Genomic DNA, 19,236 nt, shown 5'->3' on the forward strand with positions numbered 1-19,236 from the left:
GTGGAGTATTTTGATGTCAAATTATTTTGATTTCAAAACATCACAATTTAGGGTTCACAAATAACTCGAAAGAATGGGTATTTGCTCAAGAGATCAATCGATAATCAAGGAACAAGATCAAAGAGGTACTTGCATGAATAAGAGTAATTGCAGTGAAATATTAAAATATTTAACTATTCTGAACTTAGAATAGGAATGAAGAAATATTTACAGTAATTTAGAAGAAAGTTTAGGAATACTTGCCTTAATTGATAAACCTCTGTTCTTTAACTATCGGCCATATCACCCAGTCCTAATGTGTCTGCATTTCCATTGACAGAGCCTTTCTTATTATTCACCATTTCAGGTTTATCTCTATTCTGAATCCACTCGTTTCATTACTATACGTAATCAGGCTTTACTTTTACAATCTCTGTTTGGCCTTGAATATCTCACACTATGTGTATTTATCATAAAAGATACCATTCAATTAACTAGCAATATATAATTGTCTAATCTATACGTTTATCCTTATCTTCTACCCGCCCGATAATAACAGATAAGGATCATATTCGGATCAGATAACGTTTAAAAGACACGTTGACTCATAGTCCATACAACACGTACACAAAAGGCATGTAATTATATTATTCATATAACACTTCATCACATAATTCATATAGCACATAAGTTGAATCATCAAAAGATAGGTCTCGATACGTTTAGAATTCAAATCGGGTCAAAAGGAGTATTTTATCGATAAATAACCGACTTAGAATGATTCATAAAACAAACGCCCTTTTAATACAAAAAAATTTAGGTCTTGAAAATATTTTTAAAAGAAGCAGAATATTTTTCTAAGTCTAGATGATAAGTGGCATTTTATACCACTTAGAACGTCTTAAAATGGCTTAAATTGGTGTCTTGAAATCAAGTATTTTGTGTATTTGATGCATTTTTCTAGTGTTTATACATTTTAGGGTATTAGTTGCATTTCGAAGAAGGAATCATCAAGAATAAGCCTTGGCATGTGTTCAACATTGCGAGAGGAAAAGAACGGGCAGATTACGGCGAAGAAACGGAGCAAACCTGGAAATTTTCCAGTAGGGTCCTGCGCGCCCGCGCAGCAATGCTGAGCAGCCGCACAGCAGCCTTGCGCGCCCGCGCAGAAATGCTGAGCGGCCGCACAGGGTCGGGGAAAAAGCTGAATTATTTTAGACTTCTACTTCTGTTTAGCTTCCAACTTCTATGTAATCTGAGTTTTATGGGACTATTATATAAGTAGATTTGAGACGTTTTTCACAAAGTATTAAGAGGAGATTATGTTTTAGATTGTGTTTTGCAAGAAGTGAAGGAGATAGGGAAGAAGACCGATTTAGCACACAGCAACGAAGAGGAAGCATATATTCTTGTGATTCTTGTTTCGTTGTAACGTTGGATGCTAGTTTTCTTGCTTTGACTTATTTACTCTTGTGACGTACTCTGTTTTAATATAATCAGTTTAGTTGATATTTTCTTGTGTTTGTTTATCATGATTTCATATGAACCCATGATGGCGATAAGTTCTATTATGGGCTAATCGTGATCATGGGGTTGCAACGGATTTATTATGAAATTCTCTAGTTAATTGTTTAATACTTTAGTGTGTGATGATTGCATGATATCTAGTATTGGTTGTGCGTATTCGTCTTATGTGCGTCGCGAACATATAAGATAGGGTGTTAATCTCTTGTGAAGCGACGGTGGATCTTGAGATTTAGAACTTGCCATGCTAGCATAGGTTCATGTACGTTGTGTATGATTAGTGGGTAACTCTAACAGTTTTATTTGCCCTATGTAATCAAAAGAAATAACTTGTGCTTAAATCGTTGTGTTGTCAATTTCTGTAGACATATAGGAACTCAACATAATTGATGACTATTCAACTTCTATCTTAATTGTGGATGTTTGGTAGAATGGTATAAGTACAATGAAAGTTGGCTTTTATCAGTTTCATGTTATTCGATTAATATCATCACTGTCACATGCTAAAGGTAATAACTATGGATATAGAAGGAAGTAATAATGAAGTTGTGATCTCATGAGTGTTTTATTATTGATAAATTGAAGTTTTAGTTAAGTGGTTAATTAAGTAGTTAATTATAGTTAATATTTGATCAACAATTTTAAGTGTTATCTTAACATTGAGAAGTAATCATACATTGGTGAGTGAGTTTAATTAGACAATAAATTAGTCTGAGTCTCTGAGGGAACGAACTAGAAAGTATTCTATATTACTTGCGAACGCGTATACTTGCGTGAATATTAGTGCGTGATTTCGCCCTAACAAGTTTTTGGCGCCGCTGCCGGGGAGGCAACCCATGAATTGTTGTTACAGGAACCCTTAGTAGTTAATAACCTATCCAAAAACACAAAAAAATCAGAAAACAGGGGCTGAAAAAAAAATTTCCAGAGACCCTCTGCGCGCCCGCGCAGCTATGCTGAGCGGCCGCGCAGCTTGCTGCGCGCCCGCGCAGAAATGCTGAGCGGCCGCACAGGGGTCGAGTTCCAGAAATTTTTTTTACAGTTCAGAAAAAAAAAAACACAAAAACACAAAAACCCATTACAGCCCATAAACCCACGAATTCTTTTCCCATTACCCCATGATTTTATCCCTCAACCCCACTCCTAATCTAATTTAACCTACTCCATACCCTATATATACATACACATATCCTACATATCTCCCACAACTTCCTACACTTAAACCCTCTCATAAACATAAAAAATCAGTTCTTACACACTTTTATTCACAAATCAATGGCACCCAAGAGAGCACGCACTATTGACAGCAACAGCACAGTTCCTACTGCTGATTCATCAAGGGGTACTGCTGCAAGGCCTCGGTTAACTGACAGAGCCGCGGAGGAGGAGTACACTAGGCTGTTGGGGAAGCCGATTCTGAAGGAGAGGGGGTTTTTACCATCAGGGAGGGATGGTGAGTTGTTGTCCATGATTGCAGAGAAGGGGTGGATAGCTTTTTGTGAGTCACCCGAAGCAGTACCGATGAGTGTTGTTCGCGAGTTCTACGCGAACGCAAAGGCTGAAAAGAATGGGTTTTCTGTAGTTCGTAGGCTGACGGTTGATTATCATCCTGCGGCGATTCGCCGTGTGATTGGACAGCGAGAGAGGAAGCCCGAGGAGGAGAACTGGAATGAAAAGACTGCTGAGGACTTTGACTTGGATTTGATTTGTGCGACTCTCTGTCGACCGGGCACAGTTTGGAACCGCAGTCCAACCAATAATGAGTATCGTCACTTTCCAGCGATCGCCATGAATAGGTATGCCCGTGCATGGAATGCATTTATATGTGCTAATATTTTGCCTTCTTCACATGCACACGAGGTCACAGTTGAGAGAGCACAGTTGTTGTGGGGAATTCTGAATGAGGAATACTATGTGGACCTTGGTGAGTTTATCTACCAAGGAATTCTGAAGTTTTTGAGGGGAGCAAAGCATATGAACATCCCTTATGCATCCACGGTTACGAAGCTATGCCGAGCAGTAGGAGTGAACTGGCCGGCTCATGAGCAGTTGCAGTTGCCAGCAGCTCCGATAGATTCTGGTACTCTGAATGGGATGCAGGAGTGGACCGGTGGTGAGCCTGGGGAGCATGGGCTGGGTTATCGTCTTCCAGGAGGGCGTCCAGCACGAGGTGCTACTATGGTCAGGCCAGGGCGTGGTGAGGCTAGTTCTTCGAGAGCTCAGGAGGGTGCTGGGATGGGTGATGCCCAGTATAGGAGGCTTTCACGGCGGATGGATGCCATGTATGAGACGCAGAGCAGGTTTGCTCAGGAGTTCACCCTTGCGTTAGGGACTGCTTTTCGAGGCCTTGGAGCTGATATCCAGTGGCCAGTTTTTGGTGAGGACTCTGCATACCCGCCGCCTGATACTCCACCCACTGAGGGTGATGATGATGATGACTCCGAGTAGGTATACCCTGTGTTCCTTTCTACTACCTTCACTGGGGACAGTGAAGATTTTAAGTTTGGGGGTGGTAGTTAAGGAATATTTTGTGTGTGTCATATAGCTGCATATTCATGATAGTTAGTTCATATAGTTGCATAATTTTTACCATATAGTTTTTTTTATATAGCTTTATTTGTTTGTCATATCATATAGCTCATGCATATACCATGATCCCTTTTGCAATGATTTATCGACTGAATTGTGATATTGAGGCGAGTGTAGTGATAGCATTAAAGTGATATTAAGTTGTGTAGGTTGATATGCATGCTAGAAGTACTTGTATTTTCACTAAGTCTTAGAGAATGTTTAAGGACTAGATTGTTGTTATGATCTGATTATTTTCAAGGATAATCTATTTATTATGCTTAGAATTTAATAATAGGTTCTTAGTGGTAAAGGCATGAAAAAGAAAAAAAAATGGAGTAAAAATGGAATTGTGTTGCTAGTTGTGGCTAGGCGTCAAATGGCTAGTAGTCGGCTCGTATGTTATGCGAGTAGTCTAGGGTTGAGTAAGATGGAGCGAAACTCACTTGCTCAGAGTTATAAAAAAAAAATATTTATGCATAATTGATCAAGAGTGGGCTCTTTGGTATTCGAGTTATTAAGTTCTTAGGGGACTTTGTGCCTAGTGACCTAAGGCTTTTAGAGTCTGGGATCCGCTAACCTAACGCTCGTTACATGGATACCATTGTATAAGTCTTTTGTGGACCTCACTCATTGCACGGTCAAATAAGCATTTGAGTTGTAAATAAAAAGCACGATTCCGTAGTAAGCTCCAAAGTTCTTGTAGTGTTGTATATCACTTTGTGCCTAGAATTTTTATTCTTTGTATAATCGTAGGATTGCCTTGAGGATAGTCTAGTCATAGTAATTGGTCTAGTTCTGAAGCATATCTGTTAAGCATTTGCACACACCACGTTTCTGGCTGTATGTCCGTTTGCATGAGTTTATTGATCTTTAATGTCTAACTGCATTCGTTGAGACGTGACAAATTGGTTGGTTAATTGTAGTAAGGGGGATCGTTGCATTTTCATATAGATTGCATTCATGCATATTTTTTATTTGTTTTTGAGTCTGTGACGCTTGAGGACAAGCATCGATTTAAGTTTGGGGGTGTGATAAGTGGCATTTTATACCACTTAGAACGTCTTACAATGGCTTCAATTGGTGTCTTGAAATCAAGTATTTTGTGTATTTGATGCGTTTTTCTAGTGTTTATGCATTTTAGGGTATTAGTTGCATTTCGAAGAAGGAATCATCAAGAATAAGCCTTGGCATGTGTTCACCATTGCGAGAGGAAAAGAACGGGTAGATTACGGCGAAGAAACGGAGCAAACCTGGAAATTTTCCAGTAGGGTCCTGCGCGCTCGCGCAGCAATGCTGAGCGGCCGCGCAGCAGCCTTGCGCGCCCGTGCAGAAATGCTGAGCGGTCGCACAGGGTCGGGGAAAAAGCTGAATTATTTTAGACTTCTACTTCTGTTTAGCTTCCAACTTCTATGTAATCTGAGTTTTATGGGACTATTATATAAGTAGATTTGAGACGTTTTTCACAAAGTATTAAGAGGAGATTATGTTTTAGATTGTGTTTTGCAAGAAGCGAAGGAGATAGGGAAGAAGACCGATTTAGCACACAGCAACGAAGAGGAAGCATATATTCTTGTGATTCTTGTTTCATTATAACGTTGGATGCTAGTTTTCTTGCTTTGACTTATTTACTCTTGTGACGTACTCTGTTTTAATATAATCAGTTTAGTTGATATTTTCTTGTGTTTGTTTATCATGATTTCATATGAACCCATGATGGCGATAAGTTCTATTATGGGCTAATCGTGATCATGGGGTTGCAACGGATTTATTATGAAATTCTCTAGTTAATTGTTTAATACTTTAGTGTGTGATGATTGCATGATATCTAGTATTGGTTGTGCGTATTCGTCTTATGTGCGTCGCGAACATATAAGATAGGGTGTTAATCTCTTGTGAAGCGACGGTGGATCTTGAGATTTAGAACTTGCCATACTAGCATAGGTTCATGTACGTTGTGCATGATTAGTGGGTAACTCTAACAGTTTTATTTGCCCTATGTAATCAAAAGGAATAACTTGTGCTTAAATCGTTGTGTTGTCAATTTCTGTAGACATATAGGAACTCAACATAATTGATGACTATTCAACTTCTATCTTAATTGTGGATGTTTGGTAGAATGGTATTAGTACAATGAAAGTTGGCTTTTATCAGTTTCATGTTATTCGATTAATATCATCACTGTCACATGCTAAAGGTAATAACTATGGCTATAGAAGGAAGTAATAATGAAGTTGTGATCTCATGAGTGTTTTATTATTGATAAATTGAAGTTTTAGTTAAGTGGTTAATTAAGTAGTTAATTATAGTTAATATTTGATCAACAATTTTAAGTGTTATCTTAACATTGAGAAGTAATCATACATTGGTGAGTGAGTTTAATTAGACAATAAATTAGTCTGAGTCTCTGAGGGAACGAACTAGAAAGTATTCTATATTACTTGCGAACGCGTATACTTGCGTGAATATTAGTGCGTGATTTCGCCCTAACACTAGACGCGTTCGTTTCGTATTAAACGGACGAGCGGTCTATTTAATCTTAATTTTTGAACATTTTTCAAAATTAAAACAGGTCTCCGGATACCCGAATCTAACTTTAAAATAATTTTATACTAATTATCGAGCCTTGAAAATAATTTAAAATAATATTTTAGAGCTCGAAACTATTTTTCAGAAATTTTTAAATCAAAAATAAATAATTAAATCTAATTAAATAATTAATTAAAATTAATTAATAACTAATTAAATTAATTAATCAATTAATATTTAATTTAATTGACTAATCAAATAATTAATTATCAACTAAAATTAATTAATTAAATAATTTAGATTTATTTTAGAATTAAAATAATTTTTAGAATAATTAAATAACGAATTTTGTAAATTTAAAATAATTAAATACAATTTTGAAATTAAAATAATGAATTTTGAATTATTTTTAAAAAAGCAATTTCAGAAACAAAAACTGATTTGGGTTCAAACCCGGGTTTCAATCGGGTTCAAACCGAGTCGCGAAGAACGGCTCCGGGTCGGGCTTGAACACCGCCCAAAATCCGGCGGGTTCGCCTAACGCCGGCGAGCCGCGATTCCGGCCAAAACAATCGATTGAACCTGTTTTTCAGCCAAATCAACAACAGCAACGAGCAATCAACTCGTTTAACACCACAGAATTAACGAACAACCATTCATATCTCGATTTCGTCAAGAACCGAGCAAAACTCCGGCGACTTTCCGGCCGTAGATCGACTGACACAAAATCATAATCCAAACTTAAAGATTTTTATCACACAATGAAGCTTAAGTCTATAGTAATCTATTCCCAGAATCAAAACGTTCAAACAATCCATAATAAATCCAGAAAATGAATCAAAAATTTCAAGAAACTTCGTGAACTCGATTATACCATTCCAGGAATCGTTTGGTTCGATTAAATACACAAATCAATTATAAATCACAACAAGAAGCTATTCCAGGCATCAGAATCAATCAATAATCCCCAAATCAAAAAGCCCCAATTCGGGTCTAGAACCCAAAAATCAAAATTTAAAATTATGAATTTAAACATAGAAGTGATGGTATAATTTAGAAAATAGAGATCATAAGCTTCAATTTGGTTACCTATAAGCTCGATTTGGACCACAGAATCACCCTCAACTCTGCTTTGATCTCCAAGAACAAATCAAAAACCCTAACCCTAATTTTTGGGAAAAAAATCTGATTTTTGATATATTTTTCTGATTTTTGTATAAATAAATAATAAATAAAATAATAAGTAAATACTATTTATACTTATCGAATATTAACATCCCATTGGATCATACTGGATCCGAAAATAGATTACTTAGCCGCTAAGTAACTATAAAAACGATCTGATTTGGTACCCGTATTGGATAATTATCACAACCGAGCTTCTTATAAAACACTTTATACAAAAATAATATAATATTATCCCGTCTTTTGAGAATACGGGTTTTTATTGATTTATCGAAATGATTATCGTATCGAAAATTTTGCGCCGGGCCGCACACGGGTCAAACCGTAATCCGGATCGAAAAAGTTAAAACACGGAAAATGTCCGGAATTATCAGCTTAGGTTAGGAAGGAGTTTTCGGAAGAGTTTCGGGTTGTAAAAACGTAAGAACGGTTGAAGTTGGACGATTCCCGGCTTTATAAAACATTTTTGTAATTATTCAGAAAATAATTAATAATTTCATAAATCATTATAAAATCAATTAGCAGTCCAAAAATTACCAGAAAATACCTTAATTATTTATATTTTATTCTAGATATATTAAAATTAACATACTCATATTTTATTATATATAAACATCCAAATATTATTATCAATCATCAGATAATTCACTAAAATTCAAATAGCAATCATATAATAATCACATAATAATCATTTATTGATAAAAATAATTACACGCTATGTCCCAGATGTTACATCCTTCCCCTCTTAAAAGGATTCTGTCCTTAGAATCACACTAAGGAATAAATACTGATACTTTTCAAGTATCTCACTTTCATTTTCTCAGGTGAATCTTTCAACCTTACAAATTTTCATTAATTTTAACTCACAACATCAATCATTACTCAACAGCCTCTTGCTGACATCCTATTATATTTTTTGCTCGTATAACTCAACTCAAATTTCCATCTTCTATATGTAATAGAGCTAAATTACTCTTCTTGGATATACACATATAAACACCCTATGAATCTGCTATACATGTGGCGATAAAGCAAACTCACTTACACTTATCCTGCCAATTTTACTGTCTCAAAAGGACCATCATAATGCACATAAATTTTCTTTTCTTTCTAATTCTAGTAATTCGTGCTTATGAACGTTTCCAATAGTTATTGATTGTTGAATCTCATTCCCATATGTTTCTTTGTTTAGTTAACTTAGTTCGTATTCGCTTCCAATTACATTCAAGGTTCTTTCATCGTTCTCTTAATCTTCTTGTCCATCTGCGAATGGTATACTGAAACTCTGACGTATTTAATTTCTAACGTTCTCAAAATTACTTCAAAATTAAGAATTAATGAGAAAATCCCGAGTGGATATGATTGACGCACAAACGTATCATCATACATTACTTCCCTTGAATCACAATCGAGTAGAGAGATTTACTAACCTGGAGGTATCACCCGCATATTTTAACCCATATTATCATTTATTTTGGTTCCAAGGAGTTCTCATACGAAACTAACTGCAATGCTTTCCCTTGACGTCTAGCCACATATAACATTTATTCTTTCTTTATGTCATATTATCAGAAAGTCTTATTTGACATCTATGTATTACATCATACTTTTGAAATAACTTGACTCCTTTGAGTTAATAATGTTTAGCCAAATTCCTCTCTTTTAGTTCTGCCTTACTTAATGCTCGTTCATCTAAAAGTGATATATACTGTTATGGTTCGACATAATTCACCGTATTCTAAATATTTCTGGTAAATCTTCAATCAAATAGTGTTGATCATTTATAATCAATTCCTGGATCTAATGACGTATCACCATTTCTTCAAGCAGCAACTAACCCACTTATTGGACAAGTTGTTCATTAATAAAAGAGAATGACTAGGTTTGGGATAACCTATTAATAGTGATTCAATTGATGCTTTCCCCCATTTTCTCTTCATGTCGGGTCACTAGATATTTCTTTTGGCCCTCGGTACTTAATCATATTCCTGGGATGTATTCCCTATCTCAATTTACAAATGTATCATCAAATTCTTCACTATAGTGCTACCCACCAATATTAAATTAAGTAATAATATCGATCAATTCTAATCTATACTTGAATATGATAGCGCACCACAATCTCTTTTTAGCAACATCAACTTATTCCTTAGATAAAGTATTCTTTAATAAAAGGATGGTTAGGTTTAGTTAACCTATCCTTAATAATTTAAATAACGCTTGCTTCATCTCTTGTTTTTTAAGTGATTCTCTATATTGCTCCTTAATGAGCTATACTTATTTTTGAAAAGGTTACAAAAATAGGTTCACCCTCTAATGTTGGCTTTGATTCGTCAATAAATATGACATTTACTTATATGTTCGTCTATTTCCATTCGTATGCCATGCCAATCAATACCTTCGTTTAAATTTCCATATTTAATAATAGTCTTCGAATAAATTTCCTATCTCCAAATATAGGCGTCTCACTTCATGCCTTACATTAGCTCTGGCATCCTGACGTTCATAACTTTCTTATATCCTGGACAATCTTATAAAATTTATTTATCATCCTTTTGATTCCACTTTCCTTTCTAGCCAAGTTCTCCATTTTCATGACTAATTGTCTCTTCTTAACATAAGCGATTCCTTCTTTCTAATTGTACTGATTTGGGTTATCATTAGGTAAACCATTCTGTGATTAACACTGGAATGAAAGTTTTCTATAAATATTTGAATTTTTGTCAACATAACTATCAAGATCCATTGACAGCTATTTCCTTGGCCTTTACTCACATAATCATTAATCGCATAACTATTCTCTGTCACATCTTTGGCTTCTTCGTATTGAAGATATGTTTTAAATTATTGAGGTCTATGCCCGTTATACATCGTCTTTCCTGCATAATCAAGACACCTCCTTCTTTAGTTCACATGCCAACCTTGTCAGCTTATATCATACATTAAATACTTGTATTCACGCGTTATCCGGTATTTTGGAAGAATTCTTGTCACCTTGTCGTTCTATATTGATATATTTCCAAATTCTTTAATAAAACTTTATTTCCGATGATAAAATTTCTTTAATCGTCTAACTACATCCGTATTAGCGTAGTTTCCAATCTCTTCTTTACTCAACCTCTCTTATTTATTCTCTTCCTTTCTTCTTTTGGTTTTTATCTTGACCCTTTAGTTCTTGAAAACGTTCTTCTCACTCGCATGTGCAAATAACTTTTAATTCTCTTATTTATCACAAAGGGCATATTTATCCGATTAAAGCCTCGCACACTTGCAGTAACATCGCGCTAATTCTGCTAAACTTCTGAATTCTACTGGGGTCCTTACTTCTTCCAAATTCCTCATTGCTTTGATTTCGGATCTGAAAATTATATCAGAATTTGACTTAATCTAATTGGAATCGATTTCCATCTAACGGACCATAAGTTGGTAAAATTAACCAATTAACTCTTTTAGTTGATCAATCGAACCAAGTGATGGCTAGCTATATGAAATCAGAGACCAATTATATAAAGTCAGTTTGACTACAGCCACTTCTTTCAAGAACCAAGATCGCAATCATTTGGAGTACCAACAAGAATATTAATAACACACGGAAGTATACTTTTGCCTTTAAAAGTAGGGTATTTCTAAAAATTTGGGTAGCATCTCCTCTGTATCATTGACTACCAGTCGGACTCAAACCGACACCAACAATCAACCAAACAACTAACAACCATATCATTCCACCACTATCAACCAAACTCATCATTTTACCATACTTCGAAATTTATCATGCTGATAACCGCATGTACTACTAAATGATATAGCATAAACAACTTAATTAATATAACCATATCTCTCTTCAATTCTTTCAGGTTATCATGGAATACCACTAATGAATATAAAATTATTCTACTATTTCTCAAAAACCTTATTCACTTATTCCAGAATCTTTTTGGTTCATGTCTCAATCCAAATGCTCTAGTTAACAATTCATATCACTTATATCTATTCATAAATCCGTTCTAAAGAAATCTTTTAATCTTATTTTTCACGGCTCATACTTGTATATGGATGCTTTTAAGAACCTATATTGCATCTTTCCACTGATCAACGAATCCTCTGCCCTTGAGAATATATGCTTCTTCTCATTAGTTAACTTGTTTAACTCCGGATTACCAACACATGGTCTCAACCAATATTATCATAATATGAGAGAATTCATTTAGCTTCAAAGCATTACTTATTAAGAAATTTCACAATTGGATCCCCATTTCTTCATTTTCACTTATGTCTTTCTAGACGGAACCTTCATCGTTGGCTCAACTATAAGCGTCAAATTTACCATATCTCACTTATTTGAGTTGAACGTCCTAACAATTCCTTGAAGAACACGCTCAAAATTTATTTGTAACTAGAATTTCTTCGATATTGAATCTTCATGACAAGTATCTTCCACATAATTGAGGTATGCTTCATCTTCACAATGTATTAATCGACTATCTGGTTATTATTAAGAATTCCTTCATCTACTTTTGTTGTCCCGTCAATCATTTGCCTCGTTTGATGTATGCAATTTTACTTTCTTATTTTTATGGTTGATTTACCTCATACGGTTTACTAACTACTCCAATTCACGCCCAAAATCTCATACTTGAAACGTATCGCGTATACAGATTTTCGCTTCTGATTTGATATCTTCGTAACAACCACGTTATTGGCATAGTAATTCTTCTTTGCACGGACATGTCCACCATTTATTGGCTTGTAATCATCTTTGTACTCAACAAGTAATTCCATCTGCTACACGAGGTTATTTCACTTCTTTTAGAACGCTAAAAATGTAGACTTTATACAAGAAGAGAATTTGTGTATATGATTCTGATTAAAAACCTTTTATAAAGAATAAGAGTACAAGGAAACAATCGGAAGGATCTATAAATCAATAAGTCATAATTGAAGAGGAAAGAATGAATGATGATTTAGATATAAATGAGACAACCACATTTATGGCCAGTCTTTCATACTATATGGCATACATCATATGATTAGGTGGCTTCCCACCAGACTCTTCGTCATTTTCACAAAGCGTCACATCATAATACTGCCTGTCTCGTTCAAAAAGAAATATTCTGAGAAGAGAAATAATTTTAAAGGGATACAATAAATTTTCTTTCCTTCTTGTCTCATATATTTATCACTGAGAGAAGCTCACACGTATTCAAGAATCAAAAAAGAGTATACGCAATCGTGGAAAAGAATGACACCGTTGGTCGCCATCTACGTTGCGCTTTTGCATACTTTCAGGGCTCGTACGAGTAACAGATTCCAGATCCACGTCAGATGATAGATTCGGAAAATCTTCTGGAAATACCTTTAATGTTTTAACAATTTGAGTATAATTGTCTTCTCGTTGGATTTGCCGTCATCACTTCTTACTTCATCTCTTCTATGTAAGTCTGGTATTTTTAGCATCATGCTTCCCTGTTTGATACTTTAGTAATTTGACCAAAATCGTGTTCTTATGGAATATATAATCATAATTTCTAATTTTTTCTATGCCGCGTAGCGTAACCATTAATCCTGCAATGCCTCGACTCCATCGATAGAAATATTATTCTTCTTCAATCATCTGGAAGATTTCTCCATTTTCTTCAATCATCCTTGAGCTTCTTTTTGGGTCAGCGAGCCCATCTTAAACTTTAATAATTTCATAAATTGGATAAATAACGTTCCCGCACGTTGATTCAATTGTTGATACTATTAAACAAGGTTTACATTCTTCTTTCGAGAAAATTTTAAACTTCTCTATATTAACGGCTCTACTTGGCCCTCCGAACTAACAATACTGAGTTCAATCAAGTATTCTTTCGGGTAATCTAATACTTATAACAACAAGAACTCAAGTAGTAATTTGGCAACCAAAATTTTAAAACTCATTTTGTGTAAAGATCTTTTAGAAATTCTGTTAAGAAAACTTTTTTCGAAAACTTGTTTTAGAATTTTAAAAAACAAACATCTGGTCGTCCTTACTATATGAGTTGGTTGTTGTTCTCTTCAACCACAACAAGGTATTTAATTGAAGAAATAACCACCTAAGGGTCCATCAACTTCAGTATATCTTCTACCCCTTATTGGGTCATTTCGCCTTCATTAGTCGACAAAAATTTCATTTATCGTTGCATACCATTTTATTCGTAACTCTAACTCCAGTGCTGGCATCTGGTACTATCTTTGATATTTTCATCATCGTCCTTGATGTCATATTTACAACCATTTAACGCAATTCAACATTCTATCCGTAAATAAAAGTGTATCTTCTTGTAAATCTTCAGTATATCTAATAAGGTAGATAACTTTCCTTGCGCGGTGCCCAAAAATGATAAGAAGCTCTTCGCCACAGTGGTACCTTTAAACTCGCAAAGTTGGCTCTTCCTTAGCTCCAATCAACTCGTTACCTCCGGTCTGAAGTTTTTCCTACTACATAATTCCAAGTTGGATAATCCTGAAACTCATGTATCTTTTCTTATACGAAGTTCTCACGCGAATCAATCTCCTTCTTCTTTAAAACCACATAAAAGCAGGGTAATTTACCCATTCTCCGTCGAGCTGTCGACTCTTCGCAACCATAGGATCTGGGAACTCAATATATATATATTGTCAATATACTCGCCTTCCATTTATCTTAACAATATCATATCTTACTAATCCATATCGGATCCGCTAATCTTAAGTCACGCTCAACTCGAACTCAAAATGAGTATACTTAGGCCTCGTTTGATAACAGCTGAATGGGAAATATTATGGGCCTCGTCCAGAATGGGCCTCGTCCAAAGCGTTTGATTATTTTTTATTGGGATTACTCACTCTGGACTAAACAAAAACCACCCCTGGACGACAGATCCTTATTTTTCTCTCTCAATCGTCCAGAAATCTATCCAATTCATGTAACTGCTGCTATCCCGTACATAATTTTCGCGGGAATTTTAGGGTTATTTGGCGCCTGTTCTTATCGATTCTGTTATTCATCTATTTAAGTGCCCATCTACTCTTTTTTCATATCTTCTTCTTTCATCAGGTACGCTTCTCCTCCTATAAAGTTAATGTTAATTGATTATACTATTATCGCTTTCTCTTTGTGTATGTGGGTGTTTTTTATATATGTGTTATTTTTATTTTAATTGGTTATGTGTTGTGCAAAGTTTGTGTTCGATTTTGGAGTTTCTGTACCCAATTCAGCACTCTTATGTTAACACACCCTATTGAGTTTTCCTTGGATCAGTTTCAACCTAGAGGTATGAATAGGGATTGATTATGCTATCAATTGATTTGTTAACATTTGGTAAAACTACTACTGGATTCAGCTATAGTATGAGCTTATAATATAGTTGTTTTCCTTTACATAAATTATCGGAAAGGTGTGAAACCTTTATTTGACTCTGTCGTTCTGCGCCTAATTGATATGTTAGGCGTAGCTGGTTTATAGAAGGGAGTGTGATGATCAAATCGTAGGCACATATTATAGGATGGGATACACCTTGGTCACTGACTTTAGTGTTAGGAAACTGCCCCCTTGGTATTGTTTTTGCAAATATATTAAATTATGCAACTGTCTATTAAGGTTATCAGCGTGAGGTTTGTTTGTACATTAGATCTGATCAGTGTGTTTCCAGAGTATATTTGAACCCGCATATCTTACGAAGTCAGGATGCTTTACTATTAGTCTGTGTCAGTGCTGGTGTTCGTGGGAGTCAAAGTATTTTTGACAGATTTAGATTCCACATCTGGCTCCATGCCATCTTTATCTGCTATAATGTTAGCTTGATCTTGGCGATCCCCATCATCTAGTAACCTTTCTCCTCTCTTTATTTGTGGGGTTGAAGGGGCCGGATACTTATCACTTCCTGCTGATAGCTCCTGGTTCTGATTGTTGTATTCTATTTTAACAGAGAGTTGGTGATTTGATTCTCCTCAGTTTCCTATTAAAGGCTACAAAACTACCATATATTGCTATTTTACTGCAGATTCGACCTAAATTTTAATCTAGGTCCATATTTGATACTTCATTCTACCAGCAAATAATGTAGCACTCCTTCTTCAAATATCAAAGTAATTAAATAAATCTGAACAAAGTTGTATTAGGCTGATTGCTTGGATCCCATTATTCTACAAGCATTTTATATTGTGCTACTTGTTTCCATCACTGGTCTGTTAAAAACTTACTGTTTTAATGTTCATAATCATTACATAAAAGGATTTTTTTAATCACTAGCTGTAAAATTAACTGTGATAACTAGCTGTAATTTTTTTGATCACTGGTCTGATCAAAATTTGGGTCCTTGTTAGACACTTTCTGGTTTATCATGTGATTTGATAAGTAGAAAAAACCTTTTAAAAACTGTGTAAGTTAATTACTACACTAGAGTTTGTTATAAATTTTTGTGTTTATATCTATAAGTATACTTAAATAAGTAAAGATAATCTCACGACAATATGTGCATGATTAAACCAGATACATAAATGGATAGGACAAACAGAATTGCAGAAGTATAGGCAGAAAATACTATTTTCGTAATGTTGAGATTAACATATCAAAATTTGTTTTTTCTGTGTGCTAGACTTCTAGATTTAATTGTTTATTAAAGTTGATAAAGCAAACATGCATGTCATGTGAATTCAATTGAAAGGCTATGTTAGTAAATCAACCGTCTGGGCTCCCAACACTTAAAAATCTTGGATGACTAATCTTCATCATCATATTCTGGGAAGTGACATCAGGATATATAAATTGACTAAATTTGACATTCCTAAATAAAAAATTTAAGCCTACTTAATGAATATAAATTATTTTTTCCCCTTGAGTAGAAATTTGAATAGGTTAGAATACACCTCATCAGTAATGAAAGAGATACAAATATATGCTATCCTGTAGTTAAATGTTAAATGTCCCTGCATCTATATGTTGGTCTGCATTATTTAGCCACCAAGTTGGTTAATGACACTGAACCAAGTATAAGCTTCTGTCTACACATTGTATTTTAAAAAGAACTCTGATTCTGTATTTAACGAGTATTAGTATATTGCTCAATTTTAAATTAAATATGGTTTGTAGGTATGGACAAAGCTAGTGAAACCCAAACTCAAGCTAGTGACACCCAAAATCAAGGTAGCGAAACTCAAAAAAAGAAAAAAGTATTGTGGAGATGTGAACTTATAATTAAAACTTTTCTGGAAGCATGCATTGAGGAAGTTACCGCTAGTGGTAGGCTAGGTAGTAACCTTAAGCCGCATTCATGGATAAAAGTGGGAGCAATTCTTAAGAAAACCCATAACTTTGAGGTTGACGCTAGACAGATGAGAAACCGATATGATTATCTAAGATCCCAATATGTTGCTTGGTGTCGACTCAAATCCAAAACTGGGAATCATTATGATCCGACAACTAATACATTCAACTTCACAGAAGAAGAACGGGATCAACTTAAAAAGGTAACTTTTTAATTTATAGTCAATCAATTTTAAAAACTACATCATAAATGAAATTTACTCTATTCTGTTGTCCACAGGGTAATAAGATCGTGGACACATTGAAAACCACACCTTTGAGCTATCCTGAACTTTGCACCCAACTTTATGATGGAACTGCTGCCACTGGCGTTAGTGGATGGGGGCCTAGCTCTAAGAAGAACATAACTATTGATCTAAATGATGACATAGAGATTCCAATAACCGAAGAAAGTCAGTCAAATACTTCGAATCCAATTGTCGAAGAAAATCCTAAGAAAAAAGCTAAAACATCACCAAAACTTACAAAAACTACAAAGTTTGAAGATGAGATGACCAATGCACTAAAATTGATGGTTCAGACCAATAGTGGACCATCACTTAAAGAATGTAAAGAGAAATTGAATAGTCTTGGATGGGGAGCAACAAATCCCTTGTATCGAAAGGCACTTGGGATTTTTTGTGAGAGTGCAAAGTATAGAGAACAATGGATGCTTCTTGATTCAGAGGATAATGAGCATTGGGTTAAAATGGTGTCAACTAAATTAGGATTTGATATTTAGTTTTTCATCTATATCTGTTCATTTCCTACTTTTTTTTCTATTTCGTATTTGATTTGGCTTAGGACTTGGTATTTCTTTAGCTTTGTTGAACTTAGAAATTGGTTTGGTTTCAAATTTCGTACTTTTTAATTATAATTTAATGGTTTTAACAAATGCTTTTTTAGTTATTATGATCTTTTATTAGTTTCTTTCTATGTATTTATAATTTGAAAGTACTTTACAGGGTGATAATGGAAATTCAGGATCACTTACTATGCTTGATGATTATGTATTGTTATATGAGAAAACTCCGTCCAAGAACTGTGCCAAGAATAAGAGATAATAATTCAGCATTGCCCGGATTTGCTTATACATTAGAGTTGTTGGAAGGTTCTAATACTCAATGTCAAGAAATGATGCGTCTTTCTCGTGTTTCATATATTCAACTTTGTAAACACTTTAAACAACGTGGTTGGCTAGAAGATAGTCGTTATTCAACAGTTGAAGAAAAAATGGCTATATTTTTACATGTTATAAGCCATAATGATCGTTTTATAAAGGTCAAACGTAGGTTTCAGCATTCTACACAAACAATACACAAATATTTTCATGAGGTCTTGGACGGGATGATGGAGTTTGCAAAAGAAATGATAGTTCCTACACCATCCAATCAAAACTCAAATGTTTCAAGGAGACAAAGAGAGCTGCTAAAAATATTTCCTGTAAGTAATGACATTTTTTTTTGTATTGTCTACTTTCATATTAATTGACATGTCTATTTAATATTAACATTTTTTAATATGCTTTCACATATTTTTATTATTGTGCTACAAGGAGCAATTGGTGCACTTGATGGTACACTTGTTCATGCTGTTATTCCAGTTGGTCAACAACTCGATATAGAGGACGAGGAAGGGGCGAGTGCTACCAAAATATGTTAGGTATATGTGATTTTAATATGATATTCACATTTATCTGGGCTGGGTGGGAGGGAGTAGCACATGATTCAAGAATATTGACAGAGGTCGCCCTCGATCCCGATTCCGGATTTCCGGTTCCTCCACCAAGTATGTATCTCTTACTATTTTTAAACGAGAATACTTTAATAGGGTAAAGTAAAGAATAATTTTTTCTAACTTTGTATTACAGATAAATATTATCTTTGTGATGCAGCATATACAAACACCCGTGGTTATTTAACCCCGTACCGTAACACAAGATATTGGTTAGCAGATTTTAATCGTCAACGTGCGTTAACTAAGGAGGAAAAATTTAATCATGCCCACGCAAAATTAAGAAATGTTATCGAGCGTGCTTATGGTGTGCTAAAAGCAAGATTTCCAATCTTAAAACAGATGGCTCCATATTTATTTTCTACGCAGCGAGATATTGTGATTGCTTGTATTGCTGTTCATAATTTTATAAG

At 34.8% G+C, this 19,236-nt stretch overlaps 1 protein-coding gene across 1 annotated transcript; it reads left to right on the forward strand.

Moving 5' to 3' along the window:
* The first annotated feature begins 18,109 nt into the window (after window positions 1–18,109).
* Window positions 18,110–18,751, forward strand: LOC141690923 (uncharacterized). The gene is made up of 2 exons (XM_074495679.1): window positions 18,110–18,536; window positions 18,645–18,751. The coding sequence occupies exons 1-2, from the start codon at window positions 18,110–18,112 to the stop codon at window positions 18,749–18,751; spliced, it is 534 nt and encodes a 177-aa protein (XP_074351780.1).
* The last annotated feature ends 485 nt before the right edge of the window (window positions 18,752–19,236 follow it).

The sequence above is a fragment of the Apium graveolens genome, chromosome 10, assembly GCF_009905375.1.
Source record: "Apium graveolens cultivar Ventura chromosome 10, ASM990537v1, whole genome shotgun sequence".
Lineage (NCBI taxonomy): Eukaryota > Viridiplantae > Streptophyta > Magnoliopsida > Apiales > Apiaceae > Apium > Apium graveolens.